This window comes from Nycticebus coucang, chromosome 8 (genome assembly GCF_027406575.1).
Source record: "Nycticebus coucang isolate mNycCou1 chromosome 8, mNycCou1.pri, whole genome shotgun sequence".
In the NCBI taxonomy this organism is placed as follows: Eukaryota; Metazoa; Chordata; class Mammalia; order Primates; family Lorisidae; genus Nycticebus; species Nycticebus coucang.
In genome coordinates this window covers 117,818,363-117,835,619 of record NC_069787.1, presented here as the reverse complement: position 1 = coordinate 117,835,619, position 17,257 = coordinate 117,818,363, and the positions used below count along the sequence as shown (strand labels likewise).

The 17,257-nt window shown below is 42.8% G+C and overlaps 1 protein-coding gene across 1 annotated transcript in view; it reads left to right on the top strand.

The window, feature by feature from the left end:
* The window catches only part of MINDY4B (MINDY family member 4B), a 34,649-nt gene extending 25,361 nt beyond the window's left edge, over nt 1-9,288 (top strand). Inside the window, exons 11-12 of the mRNA XM_053600200.1 lie at nt 6,900-7,080; nt 8,914-9,288. Of these exons, the coding sequence (XP_053456175.1) occupies nt 6,900-7,080; nt 8,914-9,056 (324 nt within the window). The 3' untranslated portion in view covers nt 9,057-9,288. The remainder of the gene's footprint in view (nt 1-6,899; nt 7,081-8,913) is intronic.
* The last annotated feature ends 7,969 nt before the right edge of the window (nt 9,289-17,257 follow it).

The window sequence follows — 17,257 nt, the reverse complement described above, 5'->3', positions numbered from 1 at the left end:
CATGTAAAACCACCCTGACCTGGGAATCAGCTGACTTGGTGGGGTGGTCCGCGGCAGGGCCTCACCCAGCCACTCACAGCAGGCGTCTTGGACAAGTTGTACCCTCTCCACGCCTGTTGCCTCATCTACAAACTAGGCGCACCCACATACACCTGCCCCACAACCACAGGACTGATGTGACTACCAAAGGAAGTCACTAATGTCCAAGCTCACTGGAAAGACAAAAAGTCCTATAGCCATGGAAGACTTTATAACAGGGATGACAAGGAATAACGTTACAGCACTTTATTCAGCTGTGTTCATTTGGCATCTAATTGTGAGGCTCTGTGACCAGATACAAAGGTGAGTCATATCTGACTGATACCATAACCAGTGACACACTGATTATCATAGGAAGGGTACAGGCAATAAATCCGCGAGCGCAGTGATGTCAGCCCGAGCTGCACAGTGAGGTCACCAGGAATGTGTTATGAATGATTACAGCTCAGATCCCTCCCAGAACAGTGCGGCTTCCTGAGCATGGGGCCTGTGCAGTCCAACAAGGCCCCAGACTTAAAGGGCTCCACACTTGGTTTAACGCTCTGGAGTCTTGGGTCACTATCTTGAAATTGTTCATAATTTTTGAACGAGGGCCCCTGCCTTGTCCTTTTGCACTGGGACCCACAAATTATGTAGTGGGTTATGACCAAAGACTGTTTTATTTGGTGTGGGGAGCACTGGGCATCTGAAATTGTTAAAGCCCACGGGTAAATGGAGTGTACAGCAAGGATTAGAAACCACCGTTTCAAAGCAGAGCGTTTTAGCCTTGGCACTGCGACATTTTGGGCTCGGTAATTCTTTGTTGTGGGGACTGTCCAGTGTGCCATAGGCTGTTGGAAAGCATCCCTGCCCCTCTACCCACTAGATGCCAGAGCCACTGCCCCCATTGTGACAATCAAAAATGTCTCCAGACATTTCCTGATGTTCCCTGGGGGGCAAAATAGCCCTTACTTGAGAACTGCTGCTCTGCAGGAAAGAAAAGAGAAACCTCTTTGGGCTTAGCTGATTAAAGCCATGGTGTGCCAAGCTGGGAAACGGGCTATTTCAACCGAACTTACAAGAAAGAGGGTTGTCTTCTTTCAATCAGTATCGGACAGGTTGTCAGCTTTTCAACATTTGCAAAGCTTTGGAAACAAGTTTCAGGCTTTATCTTAAATTAGCATTAAACAGTTGTTTATGAAATAGCTACTAAGTTGCTCTGAGAAAGGGGACTATATCAGAGAATCTGTCACCAGGAAGAGAGACAGGGAGAGTACCCTCCAGAGAGTCAAGAACTCGCAGGGATTTGGTGCTACTATTTTTTCAGGATCACATTCCTTTCCATACAAGTCAGCTCAGACTAATAAAGGTGCTAAACCATGCTCCAAAGAAAATTACCTGCAAAGCCTAAAATACCCTCCAATGATAAAGTGGATATTTGCTGGGACATTAGAGTCAGTCATGAGGCCAGAGCACAAGCTAAAAGGTAAGAGCTTTCCTGCTGGGAAGAGGCAAAATGTATCCAACAACAGGCCCACCCTCCAAATGTGTGTTCAGGCAGCAGAAGTAGGGCAAGGATGGAGACCGCCCAGGTTAGCTTTGAAATCTACGTAGAAATCAACTCCACAAGGCTTCCATCTTTCCAAAAAATGACTAATGTGACTTCATCCTTTTTTCCTGGACTCAGTGTTCTCTCCCCAGGGATGTGCCTATGAATCCTGCCCTCGGTGAAAATCGCCTGAAATTGTACACTGATGGCTCAAAACCCTGAGGATGTTTATTATGTCATCTCTGTCATGCACTTGGAGTGTGGTTTCAAAACAAATATATTAAAGATCAAATACAGGTTGGCAGTTAGTTTTCCTACTTGAACTCCTGAGATATATGAATATGTTAGATGCACGCATACAGAGGCGATTTCCCTGAAGGTGCATTTTGATTCTCTCCATATCAGTTCATTGTTTAGGGATAAAAGCTATTCATAACTCATATCCAGGTATGTTATTCAAATACTTTTATACACATGTGTGTGTGTTTCTCACCATTCCTGGCAGATGGTAATTAATGGACACCCATCTGGAGCTTATTTATTGATTATAGTGCTGATGACCCTATGCATAGAGCATCTCCTGTGTGCCAGCCCCTCTGTGAGCCACGTGTGACCATATCTTAGTTCATTCCATCCCCCACTTCCACTCCAAGTTGTAATCAGTGTCACTATAAGTCCAACATCCGTTGGACTTACAGTCCTTCATTTTCGAGATGAGAAGAGCCAGGTTGAAGGACATATAGAAACTTACCCAAAGCCACCAGCCAGGCAAGTGTCAGATCCAGGGCTGTGAACCCAGTCCCATCGACATTCAGTGCTCGCCTTCCATCCACTGCGCCAGGCTGCCTGCCATCATCACCTTTCTTTGTTTTCTAACGAAGTGGTAAAGACACAAATGCCAGTTCTTGGAATTGGACTCTATCGTCAGTGCTTTTATAATCTATTGTATATAGATATCAATTTATATTAGTATATATTAATATCTATCATAGGTACACTGATGTTGGACTGTAATACTTAGATGTTGACAAATTGGCAAGGTTTTTGAATGCACGACAGTTGTGCTCAACAAACCACAAGTTCACCTGCTGACTTCTAAGTTAAAGCAGGTATGAGTTTGTGTTGACCGTGAATTACAGGTACTCGGGGTGTGTACGCTGTCAGCTAGAGTTTGCCCTCCTTTACCTCCTGGTTTGGCAGAGGGCATCTGTCAGGTGTAAGGAAATCCTCGGCTCTAGGAGGACAAGTGCAGTGTACTCAGAAGCAGGCTCCCCAGAGACCACCTGGCTGCACTGCCATGTACCCAGAAGTCTAGCATTTCAAAATATCCTAGCATACAATGGAAACGCCTTGCAGAACAGAAGTTTGCTTAAGAGAGGACAGGATGAGGTTCTAGAACAGTGCTGTGAGTATCACTGGACTGAAGACTCTCAGAAGCTTCTGCCCTTTTCTTCTTGTTCTAAGGCCTGGTGATTCTTCTTGGGACCCTTGAAAGTGCCACTATGTCTATGAGTGCTTTATGGGTATTTAGTGGCTTCTGCCCAGGGTGGGTATGACAAAGAAGACGATATGTATATAAGGATAATAAAAATCTAATATAAGAAAGATTTCAGAGTTCCGAAGGAAACGAACGTGCTGCCTGACAGCTCAAGGTCAAAGCCATCCCACAATGCTGCCTCTGTCTTCCCTAAATAAATCTCTCCTTGCTCTGCAATAAAATTGCAGAGATTGCAGAAACACACATCTTTCACTCCCAATGTCACAGCCCAGTGGGTGATATTTAAAAAAAAAAAATAGATGAAGTTCTCATTAGATGGCATGTCAAGACCTCCCCACCACCTCACCACCCCCAAGCCCACCAGACTCACGATTCCTGCAGGACACAGCCAGCTACTCACAAGATGAGACACTATTTTGAAGCTTCCCTGTTACTTTTCTATTTGAAGGTACAGGTTTCAGTGCAAGGTTCCAATACCTAAGTGAGAACATAAAGCAGTTTGAGTCTAACACCATCTGGAAAGCCTTGGGAGGTTCACATTATCTTCACACCTGCCACAGAGAGGAAAAATCAACTCTGATGTTTAGAAGGGACAGAAGCCATTTAGGTCTTGCCAGAATTACTCCCACGGCAGCCTTGGCAGTGCACACCACCATCCCAGTTGCTCCTCCTTCCGTCTGTACCTTTTCCCTTTAGAGAGTCGGATAGGAAGAAATCAAACCATAAAAGTACCAATGCAACTCTACACACTGCACTCCCACCAAGTCACGGAGGTAGCGCCCTGCAAACATGAACCAATTTGTCTTTACAGCATGCATGCCAACTCGGTGGAAGAAGTTACATCAAGTCTGTATTCCAGGTGGCAAAGATGAGCACCAGGCCATTAACAGTTATGCACAGGAATTGTCACCAGGAATCAGCAAATAAAGTGCACCGTTTCCAACACCTTTCTCCTGTTCAGATTATCAGCCAGGGGCCTTGGGACTTGCAACATCAGACTCATTATGCAAAGGCACATCCTAAGTCCCATTGTTCTAGAAGCATGAAAAAGGAATTACGCGGACTCAATTTTCGTCCTCTAGTATGTGGAAGGTGCCGATCCTCCATCCTGTCCTTGTAGTTTTACGTTGGCTTAAATGACATAGGCTATGAAAGGTCGCATGCTGTATGTAATGCTGAAACTGTTGGGCTTATTACACAATGAGTGAACTTAAGGAGAAAGGTATTTTATTTATAGAACCACTGTATCGCAATTTAATTTCCTTTTTACCATGGCAACATGAGGCAACATGCACAAATTCAGCATTGGTGGAAGCTCACCAATAAAACATATTTAGAACCTTGCGTTGAGAGGAGGGTAGTAAATTGTGTCTATCCAAAAGCAGTATAAATGCTTTAAATGAAAAATTCCAGTCACTGCTTATATGATATCCCAAGACAAGAGAGGGAGGCGATATCTGGCTGGATTCGATTGGTGCTTTGTTATGATTTTGCAGGGCACACATTCATCCAGATGTGTTCTCAGCTGTAATCTCACGGCTGGCCTCGTGGAGTTAATACCCAGGGTGCCCTGGCAGTCATGCATGACATTTTCCTTTGTACCAAAATCTCTCAAGGGCAAGCAAGAGAAAAAAGGAAACTGTTGCATTATGGCACAAAGGAACACTTGTGGGGATCAGCACCTGCCACCATAGGGTCAGTGCTAGCTAAATTTCACCTACATTAAAAATATTCAGTGAAACAACATCCTATGGGTATATATTCTATCGCATCCACCCAGACATCATTTACAGGGACTTTGATTAATTTAAAATTGACCAGAATATCTCCTGAAATTCAAACAGAATGACATGTTTTGTTTTGTTGTTTTGTTTTGTTTTTGAGATGGAGTCTCAAGCTGTTGTCCTGGGTAGAGAACCTTGGCGTCACAGCTCACAGCAACCTCAAACTCTGGGGTTGAAGCGATTCTCTTGCCTCAGCCTCCCAAGTAGCTGGGACTATAGGCGCCCACCACAATGCCTGGCTATTTTTGTTGCAGTTGTCATTGTTGTTTAACTGGCCCGGGCCAGGTTCAAACACGCCAGCCTTGGTGTATGTGGCTACACCATAACCATTATGCTATAGGCGCTGAGCCAGAATGACATGATATTACAAACGGTCTTCAATCTCGTTAGTTTATCCAAGTTTTTCAACCTTAATAACTCCATGTCACCCTGCCTATCATATTTTGATTCCATATGTATAATCTCAGTACACAAGGGTGCTGCAGCAACAAGTCCAGAGACGGAGAGTGCTTGCAACTCATGCCTGGTTACAAGGGTATTTGGAAATTGGCGGTAGATGCCTGGAATTTAAACCCCTGGGGCTGCTTCCGTGGCACATCCTCTGCGATTAATTCGGATGTAGCCACTGGGCAAACTTGTGATGTGAGATGCTCCCGGTCCACTCGCCAAGAGGGACTGATTGCGCTGTGAATGGACAGGCCAAGCATGCACTCACTGTGAGCCCTCACTCAGTGGGGTGAGTAGGGGGACTCGTCTTGCTCCTTTTTTTAAACTATCAACCAAAGCTGAGGTCATTTCTTTTAAGCACAGTAACACAATTTTTGTATGGCAGCTAAAAGTAAAATGCTTAAAAATTAAAGCATCTCTGATTCACCCACTCCCATAACTAAAGAATCTGAATTGAGGAAAACAAAGAGATTTGAATGGAACTACTGAGCAATCAAAATGTGAAGTTATTGGGCTTTAATACTCCGGTTTATAAAACGCATGATAATTTCTCAAAGAGAGATTTTCCACCAACAGAATTTGGTGGAACAAACGAAAACTGTTTGTTCAAGAACATCTTCGAGGACTGATAAGAAAAGAAACACAATGGCAACATTGGCTCCTTCAGTTAGAGGACGGAGGCAGAGCTCGGGCTCCCAGTAACTCTCCTCGGCATTACATGGAAATTGTGGGTTTTTCATGCGGCTCATGTGCACCTCTTTAAGCAAAAAAAAAATTTGTTTCAATGAATTTTGATGGAAATCTTTTTTAAAAAGTATGTGCTCCTCTGCCTCTCACAAAACAATGGGTATCAATTACAGAAATGGACTATACTATCGTGACCCCTTCAGGGGCTGCTGAAGTGGGCAGGGCCACTGTCCCTTTACTCATGGCACCCCCAGGGTGGTGGTTTTGTGAATCTGATTTACTGTCTATAAGAAAGAAAGCCTCTATTGACAGTCACCTGGAAAAACAAATAAGGCGCTTGAAGTAGTAATATTAGATGGAGTGCGTAGTAGGAAATCAGCACCCTCTGAGAACATCTTCACAACCCTTCCCCTGTAGATACAGATGTGTAAGTGTGGTGTGTGCATGGTTCCCCTCATTTTCCAGAAGCTTTTCTGTATTAAAGTGGCTGGTGTTTCTAGAAGTCTGACCACCACCTGCTGAATGAAATATTGTCTTATCTCGAGAACAGGAGCAGATACGCTAGTCCACGACAAAGACAGAATGGGAATTCTCTTGTTCTACCCTACACTTAATTTCACTTTATCTGTTTACGAGCATTCTTTTCTAAGCCTTCCCAGAGGCCACTAAAAATGTTTTTAAATGTCATTTTTTAACAGAAAAAGTGCAGCATCGCCAGTATGCCAGATCATTCATAAATGCAAATGCATTCACGATGAAACCTTCATTTCGGATCTTACTCTAAGTACAGTGTCCTGCACAGCTACAAGTGCGACCAGAGGCCTCAGCGCTGCTTTCTGATCATGAGGAGGTATCAGCATCTGTCACATCGAGGTGAAATCCGGGTATTCATCTGCATTCCCCTCTCTCCTTCTAGGTGGGCAGCATGCTCAAGACTCCCAGATGGCCTGTTTGGCTGTGCAACATCAATGGAAATTACAGCGTCCTTTTTTGCACAAACAGGCAGCTCTTGTCAGACTGGAAAATGGAGCGTCTCTTTGATCTGTGCTTTTACAACGGCCAGCCCTCGCAGAAAAAGCCTGTGCATCTTACAATAGGTGAGCGTCTCAGACCCCAAGCACTGTGTACTTTAATGTCCTCAAAGAGACATGGCTGCCGGTCTCTTTTAACAACTGTGTGGATACTCATGCCAGCTTTGCAGGAAAACGCTCAGGCTCAGCTTCTAGAACAAAACGCATGCATGAAGCCCAAGGGCCAAAACCTGAGCACAGTGTGGGAGTTCTAAACCTGCTTTACATGGTAGGGGAGGGCTAGGGATCACCCAGAGGAACAGAAGACTTTCAGGTAAGAGATGAAACAAAAGGGAAGAGTCAAATTTCCAAAAGCTTTCTGCAAGGCCTTTTATCTTTGAGCATGAGATATTTAATAACCCAAGAAAGAATGGGAAAAATAAAGGAAAGAAAGGCTCCAATTGGCTAATTCCCATCCCCCAACCAAACACCAGACAATCATCCAGTAACATAAGTAACCAAAGTGATAGTGCATTTCTGTTCCAATTGGTTCAAAACACATGTTTGAGGGCCTACTATGTGCAGACACTCTGCGCTGGGCACCAAGAAGACGACAATGAGTAAGGGGCCGGCCCAGCAAACTGGGAGGCTCCAGTGCAGTGGGAGATGCGGAAAACCAAATAGGTCATCTCACTGCACCAGACTCTGTTTTATCTTTAAGACAAGGTCTCACTCTGTCACCTGGCTACAATGCAGTGGCATCATCACAGCTCACTGCAACCTCCAACTCCTGGGCTTATGTGATCCTCCTGCCTCAGCTTCCTGAGTAACTAGAACTACAAGGGCATGCTACCATATGCAACCCATTTCTGAACTTTCTGTAGAAATGGGAACTTTTTGTAGAAATGGGGACATCTCAGACTGATCTCAACTCCTAGCCTCAAGTGATCGTTTTGCCTTGGCCTCCCAAAGTGCTAGGTGGGAGCTGCTGTGCCTGGTCCTAATCATACTTTTTTAAACTTACATGGAAAAAAGACTAACCTTAAGATGTCTTTAAACATTGGGGGCACTGAACAGGTATTAAAAGTGGACATTACTACTGGGACTTTGCAGACAGTAGTCCTGGCTCGATTTAAGGGGACTTGTTCACGTCTAACTCTTTACATTTAACATCCCAGGCCTGGCATGAAATAATCTCCCATTATTATCACCACATGTGGAGAAGTATCTTAGCGACTATATTATCTGTGCAGCCCCCACTTCATTTTCTTTAATTATGAGAAATACATATTAGCTTATTTAATTCAGTGTGACACTGACAATATGCTCTTGAAATATATCATTTCTACTTTAACTTTCTTTTGTTTTTTTGAGGAAAGCATCCTTTCTTTATCAGCGCACAAATATCATACACATTCTGTTGTGGACTCTGAGTAGCCCATAATGCATAGTTAGTAATTGAGTAAATGAGGCGTGGTGACAGATGTTAGGCACCTTCTCAAATGTCACCTGGCTTCTATGTAAGAGGCAAATCCAGACTCTGAACCTGGTTCTTGAATAGCCTACCAGAATGCCTCACTCTCTACTCAAAATGCAAATGTATACCTTGAAGCACCGACAAGCACTGAGCTTTGCCTTTTGCTGTGTTTTCCAACAATATCCAGCGACCTACGCCTAGTTCTAGTGGGAAGTGTATTATACAACTTACCGAAATTCACCTCCCAAAATATACAACGATTCAGGTTACAAGTGACTTGCTCTGTATGGGGTATTTGAACATCCCATCTGCTGGAATCCCCCTTGTCTTAACCTGTTCCAGGAGCCCAGCTCCTGCCCACCTACCCCCCCCCCCATCCTTCTCACTTTCTCCAGATAGGCACCTGCAGGCTTGGGTCTAAATCCCGGCTGTTCCCTCCTCAGACACTCACTCCCATCCCTGGGAAAGACACCAACAGGAAGATACACACGGAGGAGGAAGACGGTTCTCTCCAGTGGAGATGACGATCAGAACCAAATGGAAAGAGGCCACGATCAACTGGGATGGGACCGTTCCCTTTTTCTAAAGAGAAAACCGGGCTGTGCAGTGAAGTCTGAGGTGTCAGAACTGCCTGGATGCAAAAGCCTAACATGGTTGGGAGCAGAGACCATGTCATTGCTCCACTCCTCATTCATGAGCTCCATGGAAAAATACCATTCACAGTGTTTCCATTTATTTCTCTGGTAAACACTTTGCTATCAGTCTTAGGTGCTGGCTTTCTACAATCACATAGACCAATTTCTTTGTTGCGTTCAAAAGAGAAAATGAAATCTCTTTTCTGCATGTTTTTCCAAATTAGTCTTTTCTTGGTGTGAGGATTATGGAAATAGTCATAATCCTTCCATGAGGATTATGGAAGCAGGCAGCTGGCTTTCATTTGGGGATGAAGTCATCGGCGGTGCAGCAGCAGATCCATAGTGATGGCAAGAACTCAAGCCTTCTAGAGACTTCCTGGTCTGGACAGCATTCCTTTCCAAGGATACATTTCACCTGCCCATGTTAGCATGTTCCTGTCATTAAAATAGTAAATAAATGGGCTCCTTTGGGCTTGAAGCCGGGGCTATTCCTGGTCCAGTGGCAGCCACAACAGTTGACATGGGTTCAAGAAGTCACGGCGAGCAGACAGGCAGACAGGAGGAGACGTTCTTTCTATACGTGCTGTGTTTGTTTCTTTCTTCATATGCTGGGTATGAATACACAGATGAACAGATAAACAGAAAAAAAGCCTAATTCCTACATAAAATAAAATTACACACAAATACAAACTCTTATGTCATTCTTCAAAGGGGAGAACAATTTTATTCAGAACATGTGTATAATCTTTCCCTGTCCTGTTAAATGCCTTCTTTTTTCCTGGAGAGATTCACAGAGCAGACACCTTCTACCTAAAAGGGCTTGTGAGAATCATTCACACATTTTTCCTACCCTCCCCCCTACCACGTGTTGCTGACTCACAGACTTGAGGCTCGATATTCACAATCCAAAGGTTAATTCTCAAAGAACTTTTCTGTGTTCATTGTCCTAATTAATTTATTAAATGAATTTGGCTCAGAGAATAAGGTGTTAACTTAAGGAGGATGTAGAGAATAAAACTACACAGTAAAGAATAAATTATGTCAAAAGAAAAAGGCAATTTGGCTTGAATTGCCAATTATAGTATCTTTATCATCGGTGTTTTTGTTTGGGATTTTAAAGACATTCTACAAATGAACAGATTTCTACGGACCATGGTCTTATTTGGTCTTAGTCTTAGCTATATAATGCCTTTCCTGAAGTGTGGGCCTTTTTCTTTTGGTTTTGTCTGTTTGTTTGTTTTTATGGAAACTGACTTAGTTGTGTCTTTTTTGAAATTGATGGTTAGAAGACCTAGAGCCAAATTAGGAGCCTGGCTGAGTGCATCAATGAGGAAATGCTCAGCTGTAAATAAGAGATCTCACTAAAAGTCTCCAAAAAAAAAATAAATAAATAAAGTTGAAAAAAAAAAAAAAACTGCAACCAAATCTCCCTTGCCCTTATCTCTTCTTAAAAATAAATAAATAAATAAAAGTTGCCAACAATAAAGACCCTCCTTGTAACAAGAATTGTCATGCTTGGGGAACTATGAGTCTTAGATTAACCTCTGTGACTGAGAACAAAAGACTTGACATTGGAACAAAATCAGGGTTCTGTAGAAGGAAGACGTGCAGGTTGGCCTTTGGGTAAACAACCAGCAGCGTATGGCTGGGAGTGTACGGGTCCTTACAAAAGACATTTTAAAAGTTGACCTCCTTCCTGTATTCATTTTCTGGTCCTACCCTTATCTTTGCTTTGAATTTTTCACTTGTTTATAATTTATGTTAGTTTTACATTATTTTATATGTTGTTATAATTTATCTGTGTTAAATTATTCCTGAGACAAATCTATAAAGAAGATAATGGGGGAAAGACTATGTTTCATCTGTAAAAACTATAATAATTTGACATAAAGTTATTAATCGCTTTCTATATCAGTGTTCAGTGGAATAGGTTTTTACTTTAGCTTATAAACAGGGCACCCGGGCCAGGTGTGGTGGCCCCTGCCTGCAATCCTAGCACTTTGGGAGGCAGAAGCAAGAGGACTGCTTGAGGCTAGGACTTTGAGACCAGCCTGGACAACATAGTGAGACCCATCTCTATTAAATAAATAAATATTCAGTGCCGCATAAATAAATGGGGCACCCAGAAATACTTGATATTTTTTCAAGGTAGAGATATGTTATTTAAAAATAGCTTAGTAGCCTATCTGGGCACAGTGGCTCACACCTGTAATCCCAGCACTCTGGGAGGCTGAGGCGGGTGGATTGCCTAAGCTCACAGGTTTGAGGCCAGTCTGAGCAAGAGCGAGACCCTGTCCCTAAAACTAGCTGGGCGTTTTGCGGGTGCCTGTAGTCCCAATTGCAGGGAGGCTAAGACAAGAGAAGCACTTGAGTCAAAGAGTTTGAGGTTGTTGTGAGCTATGATGTCACAGCACTCTACTGAGGGCAACAAACTGAGACTCTGTCTAAAAAAAAAAAGTAGCTAGTAGCCAAATGTGGTGGCTTACACCTTAAATCTCAGTACTTTAGGAGGCTGAGCCAGGAGGATGGCTTCAGACCAGGAGTTTGAGACCAGTCTGGGCTATGTACTAAAAGCCCATCTCTACAGAAAGTTTTAAAAATTGGCCATGTTTGGTAGCACATGCCTGTAGTCTCAGCTACTCAGGAAGTTTAGGCAGGAAGATCACTTCAACTTAGGAGTTTGAGGTTACATGAGCTATGATTACAGCACTTCATTCTAGCCCAGGCAACAGAATGAGACCGTGTCTCTAAAAAGAAATTAAAATTAAAAAAAAAATAAAAGTAGCTAGAAATTTTCTGGGACCAATAGTTTACCTTTGATCTTTTTGTATTTGGAGAAAAATGAGTTTAACTGCCCTTTTAGTTTCTCAAATGTAAAGCCAATGAAAGCTATTTGCTTAAAGATATACTTCTTAATTTTTCTGAATAATTACCTAAACTGACTATGTCTTTAGTGGGAATGGGCTCTGGAGGAGATAGCAAATATTTTTCTTTTTTGAATATAGAACTTGGACCTTCCTCAAAATTCTTGCTGGTTCTTTGTTAAGGTGAATGAATCATTTTTCCCAGTATATTCTCACTGGTATCACAAGACCAGGTAGGACCAAGTCCCTTCACTTCATACTGCAGAAATAACCATGAGCGGCAACCGGCTGGGCCTGAAACTGAACATTAGTCACACCTGGACCTGAATTTGCTGTTGACTATTATAATTGCCCTATAGGGACCTAGGACACATACTCATTTATTTATTCATTCAATGTTTTTTAACATCCCCTAAGTGCTGGGCACGACGCTGGGTACTGGGACAACACAGTGGGCGAAATCAGACATGGCCTCCTCCCCATGGAATGCAGGCTTCTCTGAGGAGATGGCTTTAATTAAAAAAAAAAAAAAAACATTCTAATGAATATTGACTTGAAAACTGAGATAAGTGTTCAGAGGGAAGGGATTTGGGGTGTGTCAATCTTATAATGAAGGATTGGAAGAACAGGAAGAGGCATCTCTAAGGAAGAGATGGCTAGGCTGAGGCGTGGGGAAGCAGGATGGTCCCTGCGGTGTGTGAAGCCCTGTGGGGAATGCACTCAAGGGACAGAGAAGCCCCCCGGGGCTGAGAGAAGAGGAGGACTGGGCAGGGCAGGGGAGGCCCCTGCGAGGCACGCTAGACTAGGAGACATGGGAAATGTGGCAAAGGGTTTGAGTGGCGTGGTAAGGTTTATGTTTTGAAAGCGATGCCTCAGTGTGGAAAAAGAACTGGAGAGAGCCCAGAGTGTGTGCAGGGACCAGGCAGGTGGCAATGACGATGGTGTAGGCAAATGATAGAACAGAGTGGTGGCGATTAGAGTAGACGGATGCGGACCTCTTGGGAGAGACCCCTCCATGGGCAAATAGAATAGGTTGCCCAGAGAGGGAGAAGAAACAGTCAAGAACAACTCCGAGGTTTCCGGTGTCTGGTTTGGATGAAAGGTAGTGCCTTCGCTGAATTTGGGAACATTGAACGCACACCAGATTTGGAGAGGAAGAAATCACACGCCCAGTCTTCAGCCACGAAACATTCACGTGAAGAAGTAGACCAATGGATTAAAAATAGGATCTGGAAAACAGAAAAGTTTGAACTAGAGAAATAAATACATTTGGGAGTCACTGACAGTCCATGATGGGCTGGGATAAAATTGCCTAAAGAGAGCACAAAGCAAGATGTGCTGGGCCTAAAACTGAGCCCTGAGGATTCCAATGCCGGCAATCAGGCAGAGCATCATGAGCCTGAAACGGAGGCTCAGAAGGAGCAGCCAGAGACACCGGAGGAAAACCAGGATTGGGTTGTGTCTAGAAACCATACCCTACATCTGAGGGCAAGAATTTCCCCTGTTGATCATCTGGTGAAGGGAGGAGGCAGGCTCTCCCTACCTAAACACCTTGCCAGAGTTAGAGGCCTGCAAGGCCTGGACCAGCTGTGGGGATGCTGCCAAGTAGCCAAGAACTGCAAGTTGTCAGAAGCCCAAAGGGCTTCTACGAACAGACAGAACAAGGAGGAGTGAAATGTCAGGTTTTCCTGCATTCTAACTCCATTGTGTTTGAAGTCAGGTGTTAAACACTCTGGCCTGATATGCTCTGTGCTTTGGGGAACTAAGATGGGAACCCATTTCTCCTGGGGAAATACCTGGAGAAGCCAGCCTTGGATGGCAAGAGGTCTCCTAAGAAGCCAAAAGCAATAGAATGGAATAGAATGACTAGCTAAAGGACATAGTATGAGGGAAACATATCACTCCAGGGAAAAGAAAGAACAACAGGGAGAAAAAAATTAGACTCAGGATGGAGGCACCCAACCTTGTAGGGTGCAATTCTAGGTGAGTTTATAACTTAGGTGAAGAATTAAACCCATTTCTATCAGGCTTGACATTGATACAAAAACACCCTGATCTCAGGAAAATAAATGGCAAATGCATTGAAAAACCATTTTCTGGCATACAAACAAAGAATATTATTCTAGCGGTCGAGGGCTATCTGAATAAAAGATATTTTTAGTCAATGATTCTTTACATTAAAATCAACCAGAGAGGATCAAGTTTGAACGAATTTAACGAGTTTTTTTCAGGATATCTAGTTTATCTTGGCTCTGTTGAATATATTCATATCTTATTTCCTTCCATAAAGGACTCGGGGTGGCTGGTAACCTGTAAACTTTCAGGAAAACTTTTTGTCTTTTCAGTTTTTTGAACCAAATTAAAAACAAAAGAAAGAAAAAAAGAAAAACCTTTTCACTACTGTCCACAAGGTGGTGCTATGAGAGTGACTTTTCAATCTTACTACCAAATAGAATTATCAAAGTTTCATTGCACACACATGCACAAACACGCACACACACCTTGAATATTTATAAAATTGATGCAATGGATATTTAATCTATGGGACACTTTGGATTGGCGTCACTGTGCATGGTGGATAAGTCTGCTCTGGCACAGGAGTCATCCCCTCTCTCCCCTCCAGGGGGGCAGCATCATAAATATTAGCTCCTAAGGCGCTCCATCTACAGGTGCCCCCCTGATGCAGCCACCACTGTCTCTGACCTGGACTATTAGAGGAGCTGTCCAGCTGTTCTCCTCGCCTTCCAATCCCTTTAACACAGCAATCAGTTATTGCTGATTATTTAAAATTTCAAGTCTGATTAGAGTAATTCATATTATGGTCACGTCTATGCACTTAGAACAAAATGCCAAATTCTTCACATGCTCAACAAGTGCCCGTAGGATCAGCCCTGGCTTCATCCTCTCATGCCAAACTCAACTGAGGCCACTTTCCTTCTCACCACAGTGCTCCACCCAAGCCAGCCCTGTCCCCATCTCAAGGCTTTCTTCCTGCTCTTCCCACTGCCCACAATGATGTTCACCCCTATCTGTTTGTGCAGTGGAGCCACCTCTGACACCATCCCCCATCTAAATTAGCTCTCCTGGTACGTCTCTCTCAGCGCCTGGCTGTTCTCCTTTCTATCATTTATGGTGGTTTATCATTATATACTCATTTGTATGTTTAGGTGTTAAGTACCTGACTACCCACGAGACCAGTGGTTTTCAAACTTTTTATAGTTACGTAGTTAAGAATTATCAAGGACCTCAAAGAGCTTTTATTTATCTGAGCTATAGCTATTAATATATATTCTATTAGAAATTAAAACTGAAAAAAATTTAAATATTTGTCTATAAACTCATTTAAAATAATAAAACCTATTATATGCATATTAACCTAAAATAGCATTTTATGAAAAACTGTGATTTTTTTCAAAAGAAAAAAAAACTTGTGTAAAGAGAGGCATTATTTTACATTTCACTAAATCTGTTCAGGGGCCAGCTTAATATGAGATGTCTGTATTCGCATATCTGCCTGTTCAGTCTCTTGTTTAGGTAGAAACACATGAAGAAAAATTTGCTTTGCATAGATATTAAGTTGAAAAAGGGGAGGAAGAATTTAATAGCTTTGAGGCTATTCTCTCTTTAAAACTACACTGAAACTCCACAAGTGTCTTCTCTTAAGGGTTAATTGCAATGTGGAAATTAAAACAATATCAAGGAACTTTCAAATCTGTTCCATTAAAATTCATTGCTGCATCTTGTACTTTGATGAATCTTTCTCATGCCTTGATCATCCTGGTTCACTGAATGATAAAGCTCATTAAATGCTGTCATATTTTATAAACCACCATTGAAAAAACTCACATTAGTTACTATCACCACCAATGTCATCAGAAAAATCTCAAAAATATTAAAATGCTGTCATTAAAGTACATTACAGGACATGTAAATCAGATACATAGACTCTATTCTAGAAAAAATCACATTCAAGGGTTTCTTCTTGTTGTTCCTCAGTTATCTCACTCCATGCTTTATCAATTTTTAGGAGAAAAATCTGGTTTTCAACTGAAGTTTTACATGGAATTCCAACATGCCAAACAAACACAAATCTGACATGGATAAGACAGAGCAGGGCCCACGATTCTGCCACTCCAGTCTCCTTGTCCACTCAGGGCGCTATCTCAGACTACTACCTTGAATCTTAAAGCCCCAGAGAAATCATTTTGAAAACCACACTGATATGTACAACTCACGCCTTGCCTGTGGAATTGACCAGATTTATTATGGTAGCAGAAACCCAAACCAAATTTTCCCATCTCTGGGGTATGTGAAATGTATCTTCTACATCACTGCAATAATCTAATTTCTATCTCCAGTTTAAGATTTAAGTATTATAGCATATCTTTCTTTTTTTTTTTTTAAGACAGAGTTAAATGAAAAGGAAATTTGTTGACTCATAGAATTGACGAGCCTAAGGGCAGCTGTGGCTTTTAGCGCAGATAAACTGAGGAATTCCAGTGTCAGTGTTGGGACTTGGTCTCTTCTCTCTCTGCTGTGCAGTTCATTTCCTTTCTAAGGCAAGTGCCCTTTCCTACTAGCGAGATGGTCACCCATCACTTCACTTGCCTTGACTTCATGCCCTGATTAAGCTCTCTCCTCCCTCCCAACCTACCAGACATTTGACTCACATCTCAACATGAGTACTCCTGGTCCCCACCCTGATTTCTTGTGTGCAGTGTTTTGGGATCACCCACAAATGATGATGATGTCAGCAAGGCATTGCCGAGGTTAAGTCACAGCGCAGAGCAGGCAGCAGACAAGTGAGAGCCTTGTTGTAGAAGCTGAGACCTGAATCCCAAACCAGCAACAGGAGTAAATGCAAAGAGAGAACTTGATAGAAACCACGGGGTTGTCTAAAGCCATACATGGGAGTCTGGGTAGGTGGTGCTGCCCCAAGTGGCTTGCACAATCACTTGCCTTATGATTTTTTATCCCTACTGTGGAAAATGAAGACCACAACCTGAGGACTTATAACCAGACTCTGTTGTTTTCTAAGAAATGGATTGCAGAGTGGGAAAAAGGTCATGCTCACCAGGCAGTGGCTAAGCAACCACACTACCCCAGTTCCTTAACCTATCACAAGTTTGCTCATGGGTACAATCTTAGATATGGACACATGCTGATATTTGTCTTAAAACACAATATGTGTAAGGGGAGGGGAGTGTGAGGATTGCACAATCTTGTGATAGTGATCAGAGAAAAAAAAATCTTATGGTTATAAATTAGCAAACTTCAAGCCAGGCATG